This window comes from Arvicanthis niloticus, chromosome 24 (assembly GCF_011762505.2).
Source record: "Arvicanthis niloticus isolate mArvNil1 chromosome 24, mArvNil1.pat.X, whole genome shotgun sequence".
Classification (NCBI taxonomy): Eukaryota; Metazoa; Chordata; class Mammalia; order Rodentia; family Muridae; genus Arvicanthis; species Arvicanthis niloticus.
The window spans coordinates 10,844,267-10,866,201 of record NC_133432.1 but is presented as its reverse complement, the minus strand read 5'-3'; the positions used below and the strand labels follow the sequence as shown (position 1 = coordinate 10,866,201).

Below are 21,935 nucleotides of genomic sequence, written 5' to 3'. Positions count from 1 at the left end.
CCAGTGTGTTTAATGACACCAGGCACAGTGTACAGGCATAATGCACACACACACACACACACACACACACACACACACACACACACACACACGCATGCATACACACATATATACAGTACACGTGTATGCACACACTCCAGCACCCAGCACTGGGCTGTTCTGAAGTACATGAGCCCATGACCTCATCCACAGGTTTGGATACTGTCACTGACCCACTGACCTTGCTGGTCCCCCACCTGGCTCGTCAGCTTCTCACGCCTCATCCCTGGCTTCTCTCTGCTTAGCCCACACCAACTGCTCTGGCCTCTTTGCTGACTGCTGCCAAACCAGCACCTGCCACAGGACCTTTGCACATGCTGCTCCTGCTCGTTCTTCATATCCTGGGTCCCCGTGAGGTCACAGCACAAGCACTTCCCGAGGGCCCTTCCTGCTGCCTGTTACAGAGTCTCCATCACTTCCTTCAACTTTCTTCTTTACAGAGCCCCAGCCTCACTGTGAAATCACTTCCTCCAGTGGCTCCGGTCTGTGTGTCTCAAACGTGAGGGGAGCTCACCAACTGTGGGGCCGGGCCTGGTATAGTGATGTCCACTCCAAAAACACCCATGGAGATGAGTCTGTCACACTCAGCCTGTGCCTGGAACACAGGGCTGGCAACCATGCTCACAGTGGGGGTGTAGCTGTGGAGTTCCAGACCCAAGCTCAGACTCTGAATCACATCCGCACTACCCTCGTGTGAGCTCACATCTCCTGGCAGCAATAAAGGTTCTGAGAAAGACCAAGAAGGGACCAGGGAACCAGCCTGCCACAAGCATCCAAGAGGACTGTCCCCTATCTGCAACCTCACCCTCCCGTGCACACTGCAGATTGTTCTGCGGGTCCTCCTGGGCTGCCGGAGGAAAAGCTGTGAACCCCTAACTCTACAGGCAAAATGGCACAAGGCAGGAGCAATGCCCCCCACCCGTCCTCTGCCTGGAGTTCTGAGAAGGCTTTCCTACACCCACATCTGGGGACCTGGCCCTACCTTATACCGCACCTCTACCCCTGCTGTGGCCTGTGTCTGGGCCCAAGGGAGGCTTGAGGAGGCTATGTGCCAGGGGGATGAAGACAAGGTCTTCTGAAAAAAATAATTCGGATTTAGCCTCAAGTAGGGAGACAAAGGAGAGACAAAAAACTGGGCACCATGAAATCCAAATGGATGACAAGAACAGCGAGAAGAACCAGAGAGGGGGAAGGGATAAGAGAGGTGTGGGGGCTGGGCAAGGGCAGGACAGGGTGAGCAGCTAGATGCAAGGTGGGCTGCAGGGACTGGGAGGGGCAGGGTAAAACCATTTCCACCTCAGTCAGCACAATGACAGCCAGTCATGGGTGGCCACAGGGGGCGTCATTAGAAGCAGGCTATATGATTCCCCTGCCCCTCCCCACTGGAGCTCTTGTGAGGCCCACAGCGACAGCCTGTTATCAGCAGCAAGCAGCTTTGTGGGACCTCCCCTGACTCACAGCGCTTTATCTGGAGGTGAGGGTCTTGGTTGTGGGGAGATAAAACACGCTGTTTCTGTCCCTTGGGACTCATGCAGGGAACAGCGGCTCACTGCAGAAAAGCCTGCCCATCCCCCTCCTCCTTGCCTATGAAATCCTAGTCTGGGTCCCCAACACTCTAGGTCCTCACCCTACAGGGATGGGAGAGCTGGCAGTACCTTGAGAACAATGTGCAGGGCAAGGTAAGGGGACACAGGATGACACTGGGCAGGGGTAAGGGGGCATCGGATGACAGTGGTCAGGGGTGAGGGGGCATCGGATGACACTGGTCAGGGGTGAGGGGGCATCGGATGACAGTGGTCAGGGGTGAGGGGGCATCGGATGACACTGGTCAGGGGTGAGGGGGCACAGGATGACTCTGGTCAGGGGTGAGGGGGCACGGTATGACACTCTGGTCAGGGGTGAGGGGGCACAGGATGACACTCAGGGCAGGGGTGAGGGGGGCACGGGATGACACTCAGGGCAGGGGTGAGGGGGCACAGGATGACACTCTGGTCAGGGGTGAGTGGGCACAGGATGACACTGGACAGGGGTGAGGGGGCACAGGATGACACTGGACAGGGGTGAGGGGGCAGGGGATGACACTCAGAGCAGGGGACTGTGTAGTCAGACAGGCTGAGATGAGCCACAGGAAGCCAGGGTAGCTTTGGGAAGGGGCAGGGTGTAACCAGGGCCAGTTTCCTGGTCCTCTCCCAGGTCTGAGGCTGCCTTGGTGTAGGCCACAGGCTGTGACCATGGAAAGCAAACCCTCAAGGTCAAAGCCTGGTGGGGGACAAGGCAATGGAATGCCACCCCAGACCCTGGACACCAGTGTCAGGAAACCTCTCTAGCTCCAGAGAAACATCTACACCCAAGGCCACCAGTGACTACTCGGTCCACCTCAGTTGTTCCAGCTGCCCCCTCACCGGGCCAGCTGGAAGTGCTGGGAAGCCAGCTGTGTGGGTGCAGCCAGCCAGCCCGCGCGGCAGCCAACACACACCTCTGTGTGGCTACAAAGGCACCAGGATACACTTGGTTCCCAGCCTGTGGCTGACAACAGTAACCTTGGGCACCCTGGTGGCCATCGCCATGTTACAGACACAAAGACAGAGCTCAGAGAAGGGAGGCGCCCCCCCCAGCCATGGCAAGGAGCAGAAGACTGCCCACGCACCGGACAGCACGCACGTCTCCCCCAGCACAGTGCCACTGCTGTGAGTGTAACTCAAGGCCCCACTGACTACAAAGACTTGAGCCACAGACACCTAAAGTCACTTTCGCATGTCACAGTGTCACTGGCCACTCACTGGTTGGGGCCACCAAACTCTGGAGCCCGACTGAGACCTCCCGTATATCAGAGGCTCAGGACACAAAGCACAGCCATAGCTCAGCCCTCCCTGCAGAGGGGTGAGTCACACCCTTCCCACAGTCCTTCACTACCTTGGCATCTGTCTATGCAGCAGTCCTGCCCTCCGCCTAGGGCTGCATCCCAGGGAGCTGGGCATTGGGGTGCAGTGATAGCCTGGCAAGATGGAGATGACGAGGGAGAAATAAAGTGTGGATTCCGACATTTCCCAGCATCACCATAAAAGGGGAGAGACAACAGCCTCACGGCCCTGACACTGCTGCCCAGCCAGGAGGTGAGCCTTCCGGGGTGTGTCTTCAGGAACCCTGGCCCTGGCTAGTTTTCATGCTTGGCAATGAGTCTTTGCTTTTATGCCAAAATGTAACACCCAGGTTCAACTATAAAGGCAGCTGGAGGCCTGGGGTGTTGAGGTGAAGGACCAACCCCAGGACTACCCCCAACACTAACAATCAACAGATGCAAGACCACGAGAAGAAACATCTCAGGATAAGACCATGAGCAGGTTTGAGGGGACCTCTGGTCTGAGACCACCATGCCACCTCCTGACAGACGCTAGGAAGAGGTCTCCAGAAGGTCCAGCCAGCTAACCGAATGTGACAACCATGATGTGTCAGGGTCAAAGAACAGAGACAGGGAAGTGACAGCCCACATGGAACTATGGCCTGTGAACAACCCTTGGTGACAGTGAGCAGAGACATCACTCAGCCTGGGCAAGGATCCAAACCCTCCGTCTGCCAACCTTTGCTTTTCTTGCTGCCATAGATTCCTCTGTGCGTACACTTGAATACACAAAAATCACAGAAAATGGGCTATGGTCTATACACTCGCAACCCCAGCCTGAAGTCCCAGCACTCGGGGATGGAGGCAGGGAGGAAGCTCAAGGGCATCCTCAGCTAACAGGAAGCCTGAGACTACCCTGAACTACATGGGAACATCAAACAAAACCGAAACAGTGAACAATGAACTCCACACGGCACCTGGACCTCCACAGAGCCCACTCCACAGCAGTCTCACGGGTCCTCACACGTGCTGCCTCTACTGCCCAGGCTGCACCTGGGATAGTACCCAGACGCTTCAGGCTCTCAGAGTGGCAGGCACTCCTGAGCATCAGTCTGGATGAGGGACACTTGTCCTGTATCTAATGTCAAAGTGCCCTCCCCCTCCCCACAGTAAGGCACCAGCTAAGGGGACCTGCTGCTGTTTCCTATACTGACCACCAGGGGGCACTGTGACACCAGAGCTGCTACAGAGGGACCACCTATCTCTTCCAATGGTGAGTCAAGGTTCCCACAGCCTTTTTCAAATCCCTGTCAATACACTCAAAGGTCTCTACAACCTTTGACTAAGAAATTAAAACCTGGCCACCTCGAGTGACAATTCCAAGGATCCAGTCTTTAAATGGCACTTGACATGCCTATAAAATCTATCTGCAGGCAGAATGAAACACCTGGCCAGTGGCCTGATGATGGCCTCCCCACACCTCCACCCTCCTCCCAGCGCTGCCAACAGCACGGTGACCCCAGACTCTGCTCTCACCAGTCTCTTGCTCCACCTCGGCTTTCTCTGCAGGTTGCTCAGGTTGGGAATCTTTCTTCTGGGGGGCTGTGCCAAAGACACCAATTGGAGCCCACTCCAGGTACAGGGGGACATGGTGGAACTGCAGAAACAGGGGTGTCAAGGCTGTGAGTCCCCATCAAAGACCTAGCTAGAGACTCAGTGCTGCCTGGCAGAAGGGCCAGAGATGACAGAGCCAGGAGAAGCTGGGTACAGTGCCCTTCCTGCACTGGCAGGGCCCAGGACCCTTTGTGCATACAGGTACCTTAGCACAGCCTGCATACACTAATGTGAGACACAGGTCATGAAGCATCAAATCCCAGGCAGACAGAAATTCCTTGTACCGAGCTATTAGTGCCTCGCCAAGACACAGTCAAGTCTTGACCTTGAGCCCCAGCCTGACTGTGACCTTGGCAACAGGAGGCCCTTGGGGTGACACTGTGCTATCTGGCTGGGCTATAAGTTTCATACAGAGGTCCGGAGGATGGATGAACTGGGATGGGCAGAAGTGACTGGGTGAGACTGGACTGACAATCAAGCTGAGAGACCAGAATATACTCTCATGGCACCAAGCTGGTGGCCCCTTGTCACAACAGCCTGGGAAGCTCATATCACCACAGGGCAGCAAGCTCCAAGTGGGAACTAGGGTTTGGGCGGAGCCTGTGTGTGCAAGGGCCATGCCAGCCTGGGGGCAGCTCTAGCTCTTGGAGTCTCTGATGCCACCAAGATCAGTGGCCATACCTTGGAATAGGCCAGGTGCCTGAAAGCCTTGCGGGCCTCCAGCGGCTCCAGGAACTCGACAATGGCCGTGATGCCCCCTTCAGGCAGGAGCACGCGGCCCAGGCTGCCGAAGCGGCTGAAGACCTCTTGCAGCTCTGCCGCCAGTGTACCTGCCGGGAGGTTCTTAGCCAGGATCACAGTCTTACTTCGCTCTGCTGCAGCCTGAGGAAAGATGAACGTATGGGGGACAACAGGAGGGTGACCTCAGCATGGCTTCAGTACTGGACACTGGTGGTAGCCTCAGTAGAGAAGCCCCATCAGGGCCCTCAGCAAACAGACTTGGAAAGCAGAGCCTAGGTTGGAGGATGTTGGGGGGTGTTCGATCACAGGTTTCTTGCTCACCCCATACCCCACAGACAGCTTTGCAGAAGGGCTGGGGCCTGAGGCTTCAGAACACACCTCTCCCAATTCACCCCAAGCCACACAAGTTCAACAGTCCCCAACCACAACCCAGACTAGAGATCCCAAGGTGGCCCCATGGGCTTCCAAAGGACAAGAGCCACATCTCAACGCCCAGGCTCCTTCCTGGCAACACAGACCTGTCCCCTATGTGTGAAAGGCAGGAGGAGCTACGAACTTTTGTCCCTGAGTGCACCCTATCCTCTGCAGGGCAGTCTGAGGGACCAGTCCTGCAGACTTACTCTTAGCTCAGGCTCCCATCACTCATAGATGCATCTTTCCAGCCTCCCAGGAAATTCTGTCCCAGCTCTGCTCGATCGTGGACTCACTGTGTGCAGTAAGGACTCACCTGGCTGAAAGAGTCCAGGCAGACACCATTGTCGATAAGGAAGCTGCGGACCTCCTGGACCAGCTGGGTCTCCCCCAGAGCCACGCGCACAGCCACGCTGCCCTTGGTCTCCTGTGGGAGGAAGGGAAGAGGCCCAGCTGCTGTCAGGAGGTGGCTCAGAGGCAAATGTCTGTGTCCACACCCATCATTCTGCAGACTGGAGGTCCACAGGACTCAGACTCCTCTGGATGTGTAGAGTAACCCTGGAGCCCTCAGTCCCTTTCCAGCTTTGCCTCGCTCCATGGCTCAAGAGGCCCTCCCCTGGCTTTCCTCGGGGAGATGGCCCTGCTGTTCTTCCTACAGCTCATTGCCTGCAGGGGCTTCCGACGCACCCACCTCAGCCTGAGCCAGCTCCTACCCCAGCCTCTCAGGTTACCCCAAGTTAAGGTCACCAGGTTAGGAGTCCAATGGGGCTATGACCCGTCCTTTGTGTCTCTCTCCAGTAGAGGGCACCAAAGAGCAAGTCCTCTTTTGTCCTGGGCATGGCTGACATTTGAGCCACAGAAACTGCCTCCTTAGGTCAGGCTGTGGCTGCTCAAAACAGTGGCCAGTGTCTGTGAACGTGGCCCACTCCGTTCACTCACATGGTCAAACACTTGGCTCTTCGTGGCGTTGTACTTCTGTGCGATGGCGTCAGCCACGGCATTTGGCCCCATAAACAGCGTGTTCCAGTTGTGACAGCTGAGGAGTGCGGGCAGAACAGAGGTCATGTGGGGGCCAACAGGCCGATTCCTTCTCAGAAGCCCAAGCCCCTCCCGCCAGCTCCCTGCCATAGACCAAGCACACGAGGCCTGGAGACCAGCAGACCTAGGAACCCAGGTCTCTGCTCAGGGACTCCGCACTCTGCACACACTCTCTCCTACATCCGCACTGTGTGCAGACAGTGCGAAGACCCCGTTCTGCTCTCCCCTCCCCACAAATAAGAAAAATGAAGCCTTGAAAAGTCATGAATGAGGTGCACAAGAAGGGTGAAGGGTGGGGTCAAGGGCAGCAGGCCCTGGCACTGGGGCTCAGTGGCCACTGTGGAGTTGACAAGGACCTGGAGCTGTTGGCTTTGTCCATGGCTTCCTTCTTCTTCTTGTAAGAGGATCCCGGGGTGTTGGCCTCCTGGCTGACTTCTTTCTTGATGGTGGAAGGGAGGACGTGGAGCATCCTGCCCTGGAGGGATGGAAAGAGGATGTGACACAGCTCCGCCACCTCAGGTCACAAGTGCACTAGATCTATGTCTGACTGGAGGGGGACAGCAGAGGGACCATGTGGTTTGTGGCAGTTTGGATGAGAATGACCCCAGAGGCTCACATATTGGAATGTTTGGTCCCCAGTTAGTGGAACTATCTGGAAAAGATTAAGAGGTGTGGTCTTGGAGGAGGTGAGTCACTGGAGGTGGACTCTGAGGTCTCAAAAACCTACAGCATTTCTAGTTAGCTCCCTGTGTCTGCCTCATGCTTACTGACAGGTATGTGTTCTCTCAGCTGCTGGTCTACTGGTACACTCCGCATCCTGATAATCATGGGCTCACCCTCTCAAACTGAGGCCCCCAACAGTTTAAGAGCTAGTTCCTCTCCATCTGTATCACAAAGGGACCTGCCACTGTGGTGAGGCCAGCTGACACCACTGCATACAAGAGACATTGTTCATGATTTTAATAAGATTTACATAGACATATTTATGTCTATGTGTGTGTGTGCACCACGTGTGTGCAGTGCCTTCGGAGGCCAGAAGAGCCTGGAGCCGGAGACTCAGGTGGATGTATGTGGCCCAGCGTGGCTCTGAGAACCAAACTTTGGTCCCCCAGAAGAGCGGGAAATGCTTTTTTTTTTTTCTTTTTCTTTCTTTTCTTTTTTCTTATCTTTTTTTTTTGTCTCTTGAGTCAAACCCTGATTGGCCTAGAATTCCATTCGTAGACCAAGCTGACTTTGAATTCACAGAAATCCACCTGCTTCTGCTTCATTAGTATTGTGGGCCAACTCAGGAAGTGCGCTAACTGCTGAACCACCTCCCCAGCTCTGGAAACTGTTTACAGTACCCACAGCCCCACAAACCCGCATCCTGTCCTTTTCTGTCCCTCCAGTGAGGGACTAGGAGGTCTACATAGGTGGACACAGGTCTACCATGATATCCATGACATCTATAAACCATGAACAAATAAGCCAAACAGGCGTGCTGGGCCCGGCCCCGCTGCCACAGGCAAACAGCCTGAGCACTTGGGCACACTATCATTACCAATGCTTGCAGCTTCATCTTTCGCCAAGGAACTGTTTCAGAAGGCAAAAAGCACGGTTTCATTCAACAAATATTCTTTAAGGATCCAATGTGTGCCAGGCTGCCCTGAACAGCAAACGACAAGGCCAAACCACTGCCTTTAGACTGCCCACTCTCTTAACAGCTCACGTGACGTGAGCACAGAGGGCCACTGTGGGCTTTCAGGCCTGAAATGCACAGACACAGGCAGACACAGACGCATGCCTGTGCCTACCTCCTTGAGCCCAACAGCCCGACAAGGCCTGGGCTGACTTACCTGGAATACCTGCCCATCTACCTCAGCATAGGCCTTCACAGCGTGCTCAGGGAACATGAAGGTGACGAAGGCAAAGCCCTTTGGCTTCTTAGTCAGGCTGTCAATGGGGTAGTGGAGTTCTGACAGGGGACCTGGAGATGGGAGAGTCTCAGTCAGTTATGGGCCAGAAAACTGGGTAACAGAAGTGCAGGACCCTGGCCAGGCAATGGGCTGGACTGGTGAGATCAGCAAACGGCTGCTTTGGAGCAGCCCAGACTGCTGGGTCCCTCAGGACAGCATGGCGAGCACCAGCCAGCTTACCAGCCCAGGGCTAAAGGCATCTGTGAGTCGATCTTCAGGAGAGGTGCAGGCTGTACACCCATTCTGCTACCTGCTTTTCATGTGTCCTTCCCTTGGGCGCATCATTTATCAACACAGGCCTGTGTCCTCACCTATAAAGTGCCACAAGATCCCTGCCTCACAGGACAGGTGTGGGGGTGAGTTGTGCTAACACACGAGGAGTGCAGGCAACAGTGCCCCCTGCAGGCAGTGCCATGTAAGTGCTGCAACATCATCATGGAAATTAGGCAGTGTTTGCCACTCTGAACACAGGATAGGATCATGTTCCCACGAGTCTCTCTTTTTTTTTTTTTTTTTTTTTTTTTGAGACAGGGTTTCTCTGTGTAGTCCTGGCTGTCCTGGAACTCACTCTGTAGACCAGGCTGGCCTCGAACTCAGAAATCCGCCTGCCTCTGCCTCCCAAGTGCTGGGATTAAAGGCGTGCGCCACCACTGCCCGGCCCCCACAAGTCTCTTGTCTTCCCAAATGGACACTCAGTCTAGACAAACCCTCTCCTCTCTAGTCTGGCCATGTCATCCAGGAGGCAGGAGGGTCTGCCTAGCACAAGAGCTGTGGGCACACTGGGAGGTTTTGGCCCAGAAGAACCATTCTTCCTACTGCTGCTGTTGTAGTTTCTTAGGCTGAAAACTCACTGGCTATAGGTTACAAGGCTGTGTTATAACTGTGGGGTCAAAATTATTACACAAAGGGCAGCAAGGCTCCAGATGAAGTTGGGGTCCTGACACTTGCAACATGCCTGCAGTAACTCCTGTGTCTCTTCTAAGGACAGGCTGCATGGGGAGGCTGAGATAGGACAGGGCCCTTGAGTCCCTTCCTGTCCTGTCTCTAAGCCTCCACGGTGTCTAGGAAGGATGGGATAGCAGTGTGGACAGCCCGAGGGAGACACCACTCTCTCTTCTGCTCCATATTCTGAGAAAGTGAAGAGACCTGTTTACATAGTAAGGGTGCTGTGGCACCCTCAGCAGTGGGGCGCTTTGTCTGGTTTCTACAGAGAGCCTGTAGCTGATGACACAGATGTCACCCAGGACCAAGTGGAGGCAGCACCCACCATAGGCAGAGAACAGCTTCTCCAGGTCCTCCTCAGAGCTTGTGTAGGACAGGTTCCGCACAAAGAGCCTCCCAGAGTCAGCCAGGTCTTCCTCCTCCTCATCCTCCCCGAGGGTTCGGCCTTGCCAGGGTGTGGTGCTCTTTGGGGGAGCACGGGCAGTGGGGGCCTGCTTCTCCCTGAACACCTCGATATAGCGTCCACCTGCATGAAGATGGGAGTCAGGGCTGTGGTGTGCCTCCCGAGGTCCCTTTAGCCTCTGTTCTGCTGCTGCTCAGAGCCTGTGATCGTGTCTATAGCGTTCGGTTTCCCAGGCTGCAGCTGGACCCACTGGGACTTAACTCACTTCAGCAGTGCAGCCAAGGTGCTGGGAGCTTGTGGGCCATCCCAGACCATAGGAGTCAGCAGCTGGGTTCCTGGGCCCCCCCAAACCCCTGTGGCTGATCTGGGAAGGCATCACATGACAGCCCATCCCACTTCAGCCAGCACCCATCCCCTTCATCCACTCAGTGCTCCATCAGTACCCACTACCTGACCTGCTAACAGGACTCCCCTCACCCCTCAGTGTGACTTTTCTCTATCAATGGCCCACACCTGCCTCTGAGCCAAGTCAGCCAGTGACATGGACTGTTGTAGAGACCGAGCAAGCTGCTCCAGGAGACCAGAGCACAGGGCAACAGTATTCCCTGCTCTACACTCAGATCCATGGCATCATCCGCCCATGCCACCCATGCCGCCCATGCCTTTTTCTGTGTTCGCTCTGTGTCTACTCCAGGGAGAGGGACTGTGGACACCCTGCTCCCTGCTGGATCTCAGCACTAACGTGGGTGACATCAGCACAGGGCCTGCCTCGATGAGGTCTGACACTCCCGTACCCATGTATTCACGGTTGCACTTCAGAGCTTTCTTTACTTCTTCTTCACTGCTGAGGTCCACGAAGACATACCCTGAGTGAAGGCAGGGACAAGGAGAGTCACAGGCTGTCAACCTCCAGGGCACACATACACCCCCCCACCCCATGCACCCTACACCCTAACAGCTCAAACAGGGGGCTGTGTGAATGCAGATGTGAATCCCAGGAGCGAGCAGCAGGCCTCCCTCCCTGTCCCAGCCCCACACTGTTTCTGAACACTCTCTAGAGAAGGGTTGGTGGAGGCTATGCTGTGCCCAGTTCAGGACGGTCAGGGTCATCGTCATGACCACTGTCCCTGAAGCTCAGATCCAGGCCTGGAATCCTTCCTGAGGGGAAGCCTGGTCCTAGGAGCCAGCAGAGCAGGGCCGTCCCTTCCCTAGAAGACTTTAAAGTCACATGTCCTGGGTCACAGGACTATCTGATGACAATGCCACAACATGTCCCAAAGCCCAAGGGTTTGCCACAAGCAAGATGAGGCTGTTCTTTCTGTCCAGCCCTCTCTTCTGTTCTCTGCAGAGATACCACCAACCTATGAAGTACTTCACCCACTTCATGCTCCAGGAGTCTCCCAGGGCAGACCAGCGGAGGGACCATTCTTAATCGGATCCAGCATACCCAGGGCCCTCACCCCAACCCCCGCCCCTGTGGACCCTCTCCTAGGCTGGAAGTACATACAGACACATACACACGCGCCCGTGCATGCATGCACGCGCGCGCGCACACACACACACAGACACACACACTCTGACTAAAGTCCCACACACGGCTGAGCCCATGTCAGATCTTTCCTAGCCCTGTCTGTGCCCTCAGGGGCGAGCATCGTGTGTCTTCCAGCTGCAGGCCCAACTGGCTCTCTTCCTGGTCTCTAACGTGTCGTAACCAGGGCACCACCCTTAGCAGCAGACCAGTGCTGCCACAGTTCCCAGAGTGGGCAGGGCAGCTCTCAGGCTCAGCTCCTCGGCTCCTCACTCCTGGGTAACAGGCCCACGCCGCAGTGTACGGGTACTGAGGCTGATCCTGTCCACGTGTTTGCGGTAACAGAGCTCCCAAGCATCTAAGCTGGGATGAAGCCCCTCTCTACCCCATAACGCCCTCTTCAGGATTAAAGGTGAGGAGAACTGGCTTGGCACAAGATATGGTAAAGCCAAGAAGGGTGCTGGGAAAGAAACGAGCCGCGGGATGGAGACTGGGCTGTCCCTGATGCATAAGGCGCTCTCTTCCCTAGGCAGCCTCTTCCTGCCAAGGACCCCTCATAGCCCGCAGGCTGTGGGTTCCCTGAAGCCACGGCGCCTAGGTGTGGCTCTAAAATGTAGCTACGCTCCTGCTCTGTCCCTCACAGCCTTCTGGCCTCACCCAGCTCCAACGCTGGCTGATCACCAGACTCTCTGCCTTATGACAGCTGAATCAAATGCTCTGTGGCCAGGAGACCCCGGCTGACCAGGGGGCCCGTGGTTGGCAGCCCCAGTGCTGCCAGGGTGACCCCTCTGTCTCACCTGTCTTGTTCCCGTGAGCATTTCTCACTATTCGGATGGCCACTGGCTTCAGAGGAGCTAGGAATTCCATGACGTTTTTCTGAAATGAAAAGAAGTGTTTTCCCTTCTACCTTCTTTTTAAAAAAAAAAAAAAAAAAAAGTTTAATATTTTGTAAGACCTGTTAAAAAGTCTCTCAGCATTTTCTCTTAGGATTTTAAGCACTGGACAAGTACACTAAGGATGCGACTCAGTGGCCAAGTGCTTGTCCCCAGTTCCTCAGACAACTAAGTGCCTGCCGACTGGTCTCATGGTACCTGTTAAGTTAGCGATACAGCATGCAGCTTGGGACTGCACTTAGGGCCTCAGGCTCGCATCAGCACTCTACCCACTGAACTATCCAGTCCCATGTCCCCTCCCTTTTTAACAGCGAGCCTCCAGCCTGGCACCAATGGAAGGGAATGGAAGCAGTCTTCACAGTGCCACCCGTCCCCTGCCACGATCAGCAGCCCCCAGCCCAGCTCCATCTGGCTCCTGACTTCACCTGATCCTGGCACACCCACCCTCCCTATCCAAACACGTACCTCGGTGACATTGAACGGGGCTCCCCGGAGCTTCACAGTGTAGGGGGTAGTGGGTTCCTTCTGGCTGGCTGGCTTCTCTACCTGAAGGATCACGAAGAGGAAACAGATGTGGTGAGCACCTGACGCTCATGTGGCAGCGGGTGGCTGGGACACCCTGGAGCTAGAAGGGCACCAGCTGCCCGGGGAGCTGGAGGACAAACACCATGAGAATCCCCGTTTGCTGTGAGCAGAGCCTGGATGGAGCTGGAGGAGGCAGCTGTATACAGGGCCTGGTGAGCCACCAGCATACCAACAGAGGCCCTGGCCCAAGGAAGGAACGTAGAAGTGCCACTGAGGCAGGGCTTGCCCAGAGTCCAGCTGACAGTATAGCTCCACAGGGGTGCTGGGGTCAAGACCCACTATTCTGGAGTGCCAAAAACTCCCAAGGGTCTCTGCTCTTGATTTCTCCTTTGAAGCCCGAACTTGCCTTGACTAGAACTCTTTCCCTGTCAAAGTCTGTTCTGGGCTGCTGTATACCCTGACTCTCTCATCACAGGAACCCCAAGGGGTGTGGTCCACCCAAGTCTCTAAGTGTCTTGTCTCTGCAGCACAGAGGACCTCCTGGTGGGAGATGAGGGACCATCAAGGTCTCAGCCATCTTTGCAATCTAAGCCTCAGGCTCCCAGTCCCAGCTGTCACTGTGGGTGTCTCACCTGTGCAGAGGACTGTAACGTGAATCACTGACTTGTGAGGGATATTACCCAGCATGCAGTGACATGCTCATCTATCTGTCAGTGGTAAGCTTCCTCACATCTATCTTGCTGCTAAATACAAGGCAGGACCTGCCCAGCTCACTGATAACCTACAACTCCAGCAGCAGACGGCTTTCCCGGACCAAAACAGGAACCTATGGTGTGAGGACACCTACGGGCAAGTGGCCTTCCCTTCCAGGCAATCCTCTAGGGAAGGGGCTCCAGGTGACCCAGCCCAGTGTATTCCTCAGCCCTCACAGACACAGACAGATGGACAGACAGACACAAAACTCACACATGCGTGCACAGACACAGACACACACAGACACACCTTGCCAGCAGCTTCCTGGGGCCTCGGGCTCCCAGGCAAGGCTCCCCGGCTCACACCCACTTGCTTGGCTGGGGAGGCAGGGGAGCACCCCTCGTCCTCAGCCTCACTTCCTTCTTCACAGTTCACCGCCTCGTCTTCACTGTCCTCTTCATCCTCATCCTCATCCTCATCCTCAGAGGATACCTCAGCCCGCACCATCTTGGATTTCAAGTAGTCCATGTCTGACAGCTCCTTCTGCACGGCTGCCTTTGGCTGCTGGTCTTGTTCCTCTGGGGACACAGAGGTCAGTGACCTTAGTAAGCAGAGACAGCATACCCAGCATGGCCCTCACACATAAGCAGTTCCAGCCTGTTCTGACAGGCAGTGCCAGGTGGTGAACTGGGCACACTCGACTGTACGTGTCTCTCCATCCTATGGCTGTGGCTTCCTTTCACTAGCCTGGTCCCTTTCCAGCCCTCCCTCCCCCATAAGATTTATGTGTGTATATGTGTATAGAGTGTGCACATGAGTGCAGTGCCCATAGAGGCCAGAAGAGGGCGCTGGATCCCCTGGGGGTGGAGTTTGGGGCAACTGTGAGCCATCATGTGGATGCTGGGCACTGACCTCAGATCTTCTGGAAGAGGACTAAGTGTACTAAATGGCTAAGTCAATCTCCCCAGCACCCCAAGATCCCCCTTTTAGGTTTATCTTTAAACAATCTTTAAAAATCATGCACAACACAGCCAACCCTTTTGCTTATGGCAGAGACTGCTATAATCCATCTGTTCAGAAAAATCCATGTGAGTGGACTACAGTCCTTACCAGACACCAGGGGTGGGTGTGTGTGTGTGTGCGCGCGCGCGCGCGTGTACAGACACGCTAATGACAAGGGTTGGGTGAAAGAAAATGGAAAGGCCAGCCATCCCTTACACTGCAGCATGAGGGACCCTCCTAGCACACGGTGAGGCTGTGGCTCTGTTCAGCATCCTCCAGGGGTTTCCAGTGCTAGGATGTAGTTTGAACCCCCGCCGCCCAGCCCTATCTGCGTTAGGTCCTGAAGCTATGATCACCCCTCAGGCAGCTGTGCTGTCCTTCCCTCTGAGACTCCCTGCCCCTCCCCACTTCCCCTGAGTCTCCACCTGTAGTCCCACAGTCCTTGCTTGGCTCAGCAGACTTTACCAGGCTGAGCTGTGTTAGTCCTACATCCTCACCTATAAACCAGAACAACCCTCACTGTGGACCGCAGCTTACGGTCTATGTTCTGTGATCTGATTGGCTGCTTACAAGCCACAGTAGGGCACATGAGGGCATGACACCCTACCACGACCCCCCTAGAGCTACAGGAGCCCTTCCAGAAAGCTTCCTAGGCCCTGTCCTGCCTCCTAGGCACACCTGTCACCACATATGCCCCCTGGGAACTACCTGCCTTGGCCCTGTGCTCTCACTAGGATGGCCCTGCACAGGTGCAGAGATTCTTGAGGTCTTTTCTCACTGCTGTGTCCCCAGTCCCCAGAGCTGTGCCTGGCATATTGTACATGCTTGGTGATAACTGGCTGAGTCAGGTGACCAGATCTGCCTGGGGAGACACACCAATGGGTAGGCTGCTCATACCCCAGATGGCTGAAGGGTATATCACCTGGCTGGTCTTTCCTGCTAAGTCCTGCTTAGCCATGTGTAAGGGACAGATGACATGGTTCCTGCCCCTGGAACAGAGCCAGCAGGGCGTTGGCCTCCATGAGTGTTGACGGTTGAAGTGGGCATAAGGCTTGTTTGTATATTAGTGTACATTTTTTTACATTCCTTCTTTGAGGAATGTCCTCTCTGTCAAGGTTAACAACTCCATGATAATCAGAGACAACATGAGTCTGGGAGATGAGGGTGTTTCTACGTCTCAGCAAAATGGTAGAATGCTGTGATCTTAAGGACAGCCCTTAAGGCTGTGGGAAGAACACTGAAAACATGAGTTCAATAATATATCATTTCTCAGCTATGCAAAAATAATATAAGGATGCAAAATGAACTGTGTAAGGAACTTCACAGATCTAAAGGAACAGAGGCAGCTGCACTGCGAGTCAGCTTGTCAGAAAGATACAAAGGCAGGCAGGTTCCTGAGTTTAAGGTCAGCCTGGGACAGAGGGAGTTTAGGCCCAGGGCCAGGCTCAGGCATGGTAGGAGTCATGGGATAACCAAAAGGGAACCTGAGATAATGACTGAAATGATATGTAAATAAATAACTGGGCTTTGATCTGCAAGAGATGAGCTATCCAGAGTTTTTAGAATTGCAACAAAACAAAACAAAACCTGTCTGGAGATCTCCAGAGAAAGCAGAGCATAGAACAATCTAGAAAGCTGTCTTGAGCAGAAAAAAGGCAGTCAGTTTATAACCTAATTTCACCTTGAGTCATTGGTTTCATGGCTCCCTGACACCCTTTCTCCCAGAAACCCCTCTCCAAGCCGAGGCTAGTCCTTGGCACTTTTCTTAGCCCTTGTCACCAGAGTGTCACACAAGTGTCCTCTGTATGTCTATGCTAAATATATGGTACTTGTGTCCATCAGGCCAAGGCTTGGGAAAGGCCCTCGCACTCCCAGGATGCACAGCACTACCGGGATGCACACCCACCTCCAGGGTCCTCTTGGGCTGGCTCCTCCTCACTCTCCTGCCCAGAGTCAGAGTTGGAGTCAGAGTCGAAGTTCAGATAGTCACTTGATGGCTTGGTTTTCGTTTTCGGGGGCTCAGAATCCAAAGTGTCGTTTGCCCATGTGGCCACCTGGGTCCTCTTCTGATGAATTGACAGGAACTCCTGGAACTTGGCATCTTCCTTCAGCTGTGGGAATGCAGCCAGGTGGGAGAGGCAGGAGGAGGAACAGGAGGACAGAGATGAGGCAGAGCTTTATTTAGGAGGCTCAGTTCTCCAGCCCTCCTCCCTCTCAATGCTCACAGGCCTCCCTCTCCACCCACAGGACATTCACCTTCTCCAGGTTACTGGGCACCTTTTTCTTCTTGTTGTCCTGAAAGTAGAAGGCAGACAGGCTCACATCGACACTGGGGAAGGGAAGGCAGTGCAATGCCCTGGGCGCACCTACCTTTCCCAATACTCCCAACTCCTTCCCAGCCAGAGACCACCCTGCCATCACTGGGCACAGGGCTGGGGGGGCGCCACCTACATACTTTTTTAGTGTCTGAGGGAACTGAGTCTTGTGATGGCTGCTTGGGCTGGCTTGGCTTCTGGGCATGCTTGCTCCAAGCTCGGGGCTTCGATGGGTCTCCAAAGGACTTGCAGAATTCTACCTGTATGGGAAAGAGGGCTGGCTTCCACAGCTGCTGAGGTCCCCAGGCACATGTGAGTCCCTGTCAGCCCAGGAGCACGGGTTCCCCAGAGTGTGGCGGTCACTGACCTGCTATCTGCTTAAAAGTGAATCACTTCCATTCCCAGCCTAGACACTCTCCCCCCAAAAGTCATGTTGCTATTTATAGAGGACTAATTCTGTCTCCCATGCAGTCCAGAAGAAGGTGACAAAAAATGTTACTGTCCCCTTTACTCAGACCAAAAAGTTAAAGTGGAGCTTGGGTGGCCCAGGAAGCAGGTGACAGAATGGAGACAGAACTTGGGGTACATAGAGACTGTGAGCCCACATCACACCATAGGCCAACAAAAGATATCTGGGAGGCAGCCCCTGCGGTGTGCACAGCAACAGGGGCAACGGCATGAGTCAGGTGACTTTACCACAAGGCAAGTTCAATCATGGCAAAAAACAAGCCCAGGGTATCAGGGACAGTTGGGTGACCACAGAAGTGTGGAAGAATGCCAGGGACCACACATGAACGGATGTATCCCTCGGCCCTGGCACCTCTGATGCATTCTCAGAGGCAGCCTTTGGGAGGACCCTGCCACAAGCCATGCCCAGATGTTCCAGGCTGTTACTGTTCAGCAAACCACTTTCTCCTGGGATGGATGCCCCTAGAGAAACAACTGTGTCTATCAGTTCTATCATACTTGTTACTCGTGTACAGCGTACAAAACAACAGAAAAGAGTACACTGAATACTTCAACTCCTCAGAAATTCTGGAGAGGGCCCAGTGAGCATTGGAGCCTCTCAGGCAACGATGCTCGGGCACTCAAAAGCTTGTGTAGCACGAGGGAAGGTGAACTGTCTACGGCCAGCAGGATGAGACGCCCTCAGACTCACCGTGATCCGGGATGTGTCAATAAAGCTCCGGTGGAAGTGGTTCAGAGCTGCCCGGGCCTCCTCCTCTGACTTGAAACCTATGAAGCCGAACTTTCGGAACTTGCCATCTTTGGTGAACTTGAGACTGCAGTCGGTCAGCGTGCCAAAGGCGGCAAACAGCTGCCGGAATCGCTCCTCCTTCATCTAGAGCAGAGGAGTAAGTAGAATGAGAGAGAAGCTGGGGGGTTGGGTCCCCTGGAGGGAAGGGACAAATAAGCTGGAAGTCTAGAGGTCCTGGAGGGATATCTGAGTGGTCAGATCCAGGCTCAGAGCCTGACACCTGCTGAGCACCCTTGAATAGGCTATTCGGTTCTTTAATAAAAAAAAATGAAACTTCAAGGCACCTCAAAGGGTCTGTTTCTCATCATGTCCCCTTTGAGGACAACATCAATTACAGCTTCCACCCTGAGGCTGTAACAGCAAACTGATACTCAACAGAGGCTAATCCAGATAAACAAAGGCAAGAGAAGCTGTGTAAATGTTTGCTATTCTCCAGAGCCAGAGAATAATAGAGCCCATTAAAGATGCCCACACCCTGGTCCCCAGCACCTGGGGTTGCACTATAGTACACGGCAAGGGTGAGTGCAGCCTGGTTGGCCTGGAACTAGACATATGCCTGCCTCACTAGCTAGTCCCAGCTACCACACCCAGATGTTGCAAAAGGGATTTTCCAGATGTGTCTTAAAGCCTGGTGATGAAGCCAGGCGTGGTCATGCACACCTTTAATCCTAGCACTCTGGAGGTTGAGGCACACAGATTTCTTTACTTTGAGGCCAGCCTGGTCTACATGTTACGTTCCAGGCCACCTAGGGCTACTAAATGAGATCCTGTCTTAGAAAAGGAAAAAGGAAAAAAAGGGGGGGTTGGGGGGAACCCTAAGATGAGGCTAGGTACAGTAGAGAGGCAGAGGGATGGCACGTTCAAGGTCAGCCAGGGTTACAGATTTAAGAGGCTGTTTAAAAAAAAAAAAACCGACCCCCCCCCCCCAAAAAAAAACCCAACAAACAAAATCCCAAATTGGGGAGATCATCCTGAGTCTTCTGGGTACTTGAGTGCCATCTGTGAGGTAGGAGGCTCAGAGTCTGAGGAAGGCTTGGGGGGAGGGGGAGAGGATGGGGAGGGAATCAGGAAACAAAGTGTTCTTGATCTTAAGGACTGGGGATGATGGAAGTAGCCAGGAGACCCAAAGAAGCCTGGCTGGCAGCCATGTCCGACCTACAACCGTGATGCAGTCATGTCCAAGGGTCAGAAACTCCTGAAGGCTGCCAGTGCCTAACAGGACCTTCACATTGGGCTTGCTGACCTCCAAAATGGTAAAAACAGAAACAAAGAAGATACCGCTAATGTCTCAACCACTCTATCAAGGAAGGAATGGGAAATTAACATGATGCCATTATAATGTGGGTAAAAAGTCCCGTGGTGGGGACAGCTGGCCCCTACCATTCTCACACTGGCCAATGTTTTGTGTGTGGTTCTAGACCTGTGCATCAAAGACCCTTTTGGGGGACACATATCAGATATCCCACACAGCAGATATTTACATTATATTCATAACTAGAAAATTTGTTATGAAGTAGCAACAAAATAACTTTATGACTAGGAAGTCACCACAAAAAGGGGTCCAGCATTAGGAAGGTTGAGGACATGGAAGGTCTAGGAGCACATGGTCCCAAAAACAAACAACAAATTACATATATATATATAATATATATATATATGTATGTATATAATACACACACACACATACATATATATTTCCACATCCTCTTGCTATGCAACCAAGGCTGGTCTTGAACTTGGCACCCTCTGCCTATGGAAAGCTGACAACAGGTGCCTGCACCCCCACACTTGGCTTTGAAGTCTGTAGCTAACCTTGTTCCCTGATAGTGAAACAGTACATGTTCTAGACTGCTTCCTGTTGTGATGTTGATATGCATCAAGGATACAAAACAATTTGGGGAGGAAAACCACTTATTTGGCTTATGGGTCTCAATCACAGTCCATCCATCATCCAGGGAAGCCAAGGCAAGAAGTGAAGCAGAAACGGTAGAGGAACTGGGCGTACTAACTTGCCCTGCCAGCATTTGTATGTATACAGCCCAGGAACACCTGCCGAGGCGTGACAGCACCCACAGTGGGCTGGACCTTCCCACATCAATCACTCATCCAAGCATCACAGACTAATCATATAGAAGCAATTCATCAACTGAAATTCCCTATTCGAAAGTGATTTCGGTCTGTGTCAAACTGGTCATAACTACCCAGCACAACAAGGAAGGGTCCTCGGAGGGCTCTCCATCCAGCCCGCCTATCACCACATACACGCGCTAATTTCTTCCTTTACCAGGCACGGGTGCCAGGCTCCTCCGGTCATCTCCCCCAACTGTTTCCCACAATAGTCTCGGGAGTGGGACAGAGAACAGCGTGGATCGAGAGGACCGGCGTCTGAGGCTCAAGGTGGGAGCCGGTATCTGCTTGGAGCAGGGCTATCCGGTTTAGGGGCAGGCACCCATGAGGTGGCAACAGTCATCGGCGATAATTGTAACAATCGTAGCCACTTTCCGGCTTGCTTAGCGGTCAGAACAGGGCGCCGCCTCACTGGGTTCCCGACTTTCCCAGTCCTGTCCCTGACTTAAGGATCCCTCCATCTTTCACCCTCCTTTCCCGGACCTCCGCTTCCATTTCCGGGCCCCATCCCCAGCTCCCGCTCACCCCATTTGGGAGGTTCTTCACGATGAGACGCGACATGGCTCTCCGGTTCCCCTCGTTTACGACTCACGAACCCCGCGACAGCGACTTCGCACAACTTTCACGCCGCCACACTGGGCGCCGCCATCTTTAGCAAGTCACGTGGCCCCCGCCGCGTTCCACCCGGAAGTGGGTGTGGCCTCACTGTTGGCTCTCTGGGAAGTCACACCCTCAAGGCGGAGTGGGAGGAGGCCCGAGCGCTAGCATACTGCGCAGGCGCAGTTTTTCCGCCAGGTCTTGGATGACAGGTGTCTGGAAAAGAGCAGAGATTCTTGCTTCCTAGGAAAAAAAAATTTAAAGGCAGAAGCAGGCGGATCTCCGAGTTCTAGAATAGCCAGGGCTGCACTGAGAACCCCCGTTTCAAAAATAAAATGTTAAAGATTTATTTATTGTGTATATATACATATATAAATGTATATATGTATATATACACACACATGCATGTATATTGTATATGTACATGCATATACAATGTATATGTATATATATGTATATATGTACATGTACCAGGCTCAAATGTGTAGATCAGAGAACAGCATGCTGGAGTCAGGGAATCAATCCCGACTTTACCAGGTGGGGCTTGGGAATCAAGCTTAGGCCTGCCAGCAAGTGCTTTCACACTCTGAACAATCTCACCAGCCCTCTCGATTCCTTTTGGGGATAGGGAAGCTGAGGCTTAGAGAAACTGTCAGGCCCTGACTCAGTGACCAAGCATGTCCCATGGATTTTATCACAGGGTTTGACTACTGGGAATAACAACCTTACTTTTCAGGCAGGTGAAGTGAGGACCTGAGGAGTGAAGTTACTTCATTCATTCTTGTATGTTCTCAGTAGAAAAGGAGATTAGAACCTGGAGCCCCACAGTGAGTACTGACAGCTTCAACTGACAGCAGCCTTACAGGCACCCCACGGGGCTCCGGGAAGCTTTTATTCCCTGCCAACCTGGCAGCTGAGTTCCTGGCCAGATGTCCTTCCTCTGAGGGCTTGGTGCTTGCTACAATATCCCAGGGTTCAAGGGCATAAGACTATTCGGAGCCTTCTCTGGACCTGC

The 21,935-nt window shown here is 53.7% G+C and overlaps 1 protein-coding gene across 1 annotated transcript in view; it reads right to left on the bottom strand.

Moving 5' to 3' along the window:
* The window catches only part of Rbm19 (RNA binding motif protein 19), an 85,972-nt gene extending 64,975 nt beyond the window's left edge, over positions 1-20,997 (bottom strand). Inside the window, exons 1-16 of the mRNA XM_076922621.1 lie at positions 20,849-20,997; positions 18,098-18,280; positions 17,079-17,198; positions 16,880-16,918; positions 16,530-16,734; positions 13,931-14,199; positions 12,869-12,949; positions 12,308-12,386; positions 10,777-10,848; positions 9,905-10,105; positions 8,518-8,648; positions 7,039-7,157; positions 6,584-6,680; positions 5,961-6,071; positions 5,174-5,374; positions 4,415-4,535 (exon numbers count right to left, since the gene is read on the bottom strand). Coding sequence (XP_076778736.1) covers positions 4,415-4,535; positions 5,174-5,374; positions 5,961-6,071; positions 6,584-6,680; positions 7,039-7,157; positions 8,518-8,648; positions 9,905-10,105; positions 10,777-10,848; positions 12,308-12,386; positions 12,869-12,949; positions 13,931-14,199; positions 16,530-16,734; positions 16,880-16,918; positions 17,079-17,198; positions 18,098-18,280; positions 20,849-20,884 — 2,065 coding nt within the window. The 5' untranslated portion in view covers positions 20,885-20,997. The remainder of the gene's footprint in view (positions 1-4,414; positions 4,536-5,173; positions 5,375-5,960; positions 6,072-6,583; positions 6,681-7,038; positions 7,158-8,517; positions 8,649-9,904; positions 10,106-10,776; positions 10,849-12,307; positions 12,387-12,868; positions 12,950-13,930; positions 14,200-16,529; positions 16,735-16,879; positions 16,919-17,078; positions 17,199-18,097; positions 18,281-20,848) is intronic.
* Positions 20,998-21,935: the final 938 nt, after the last annotated feature.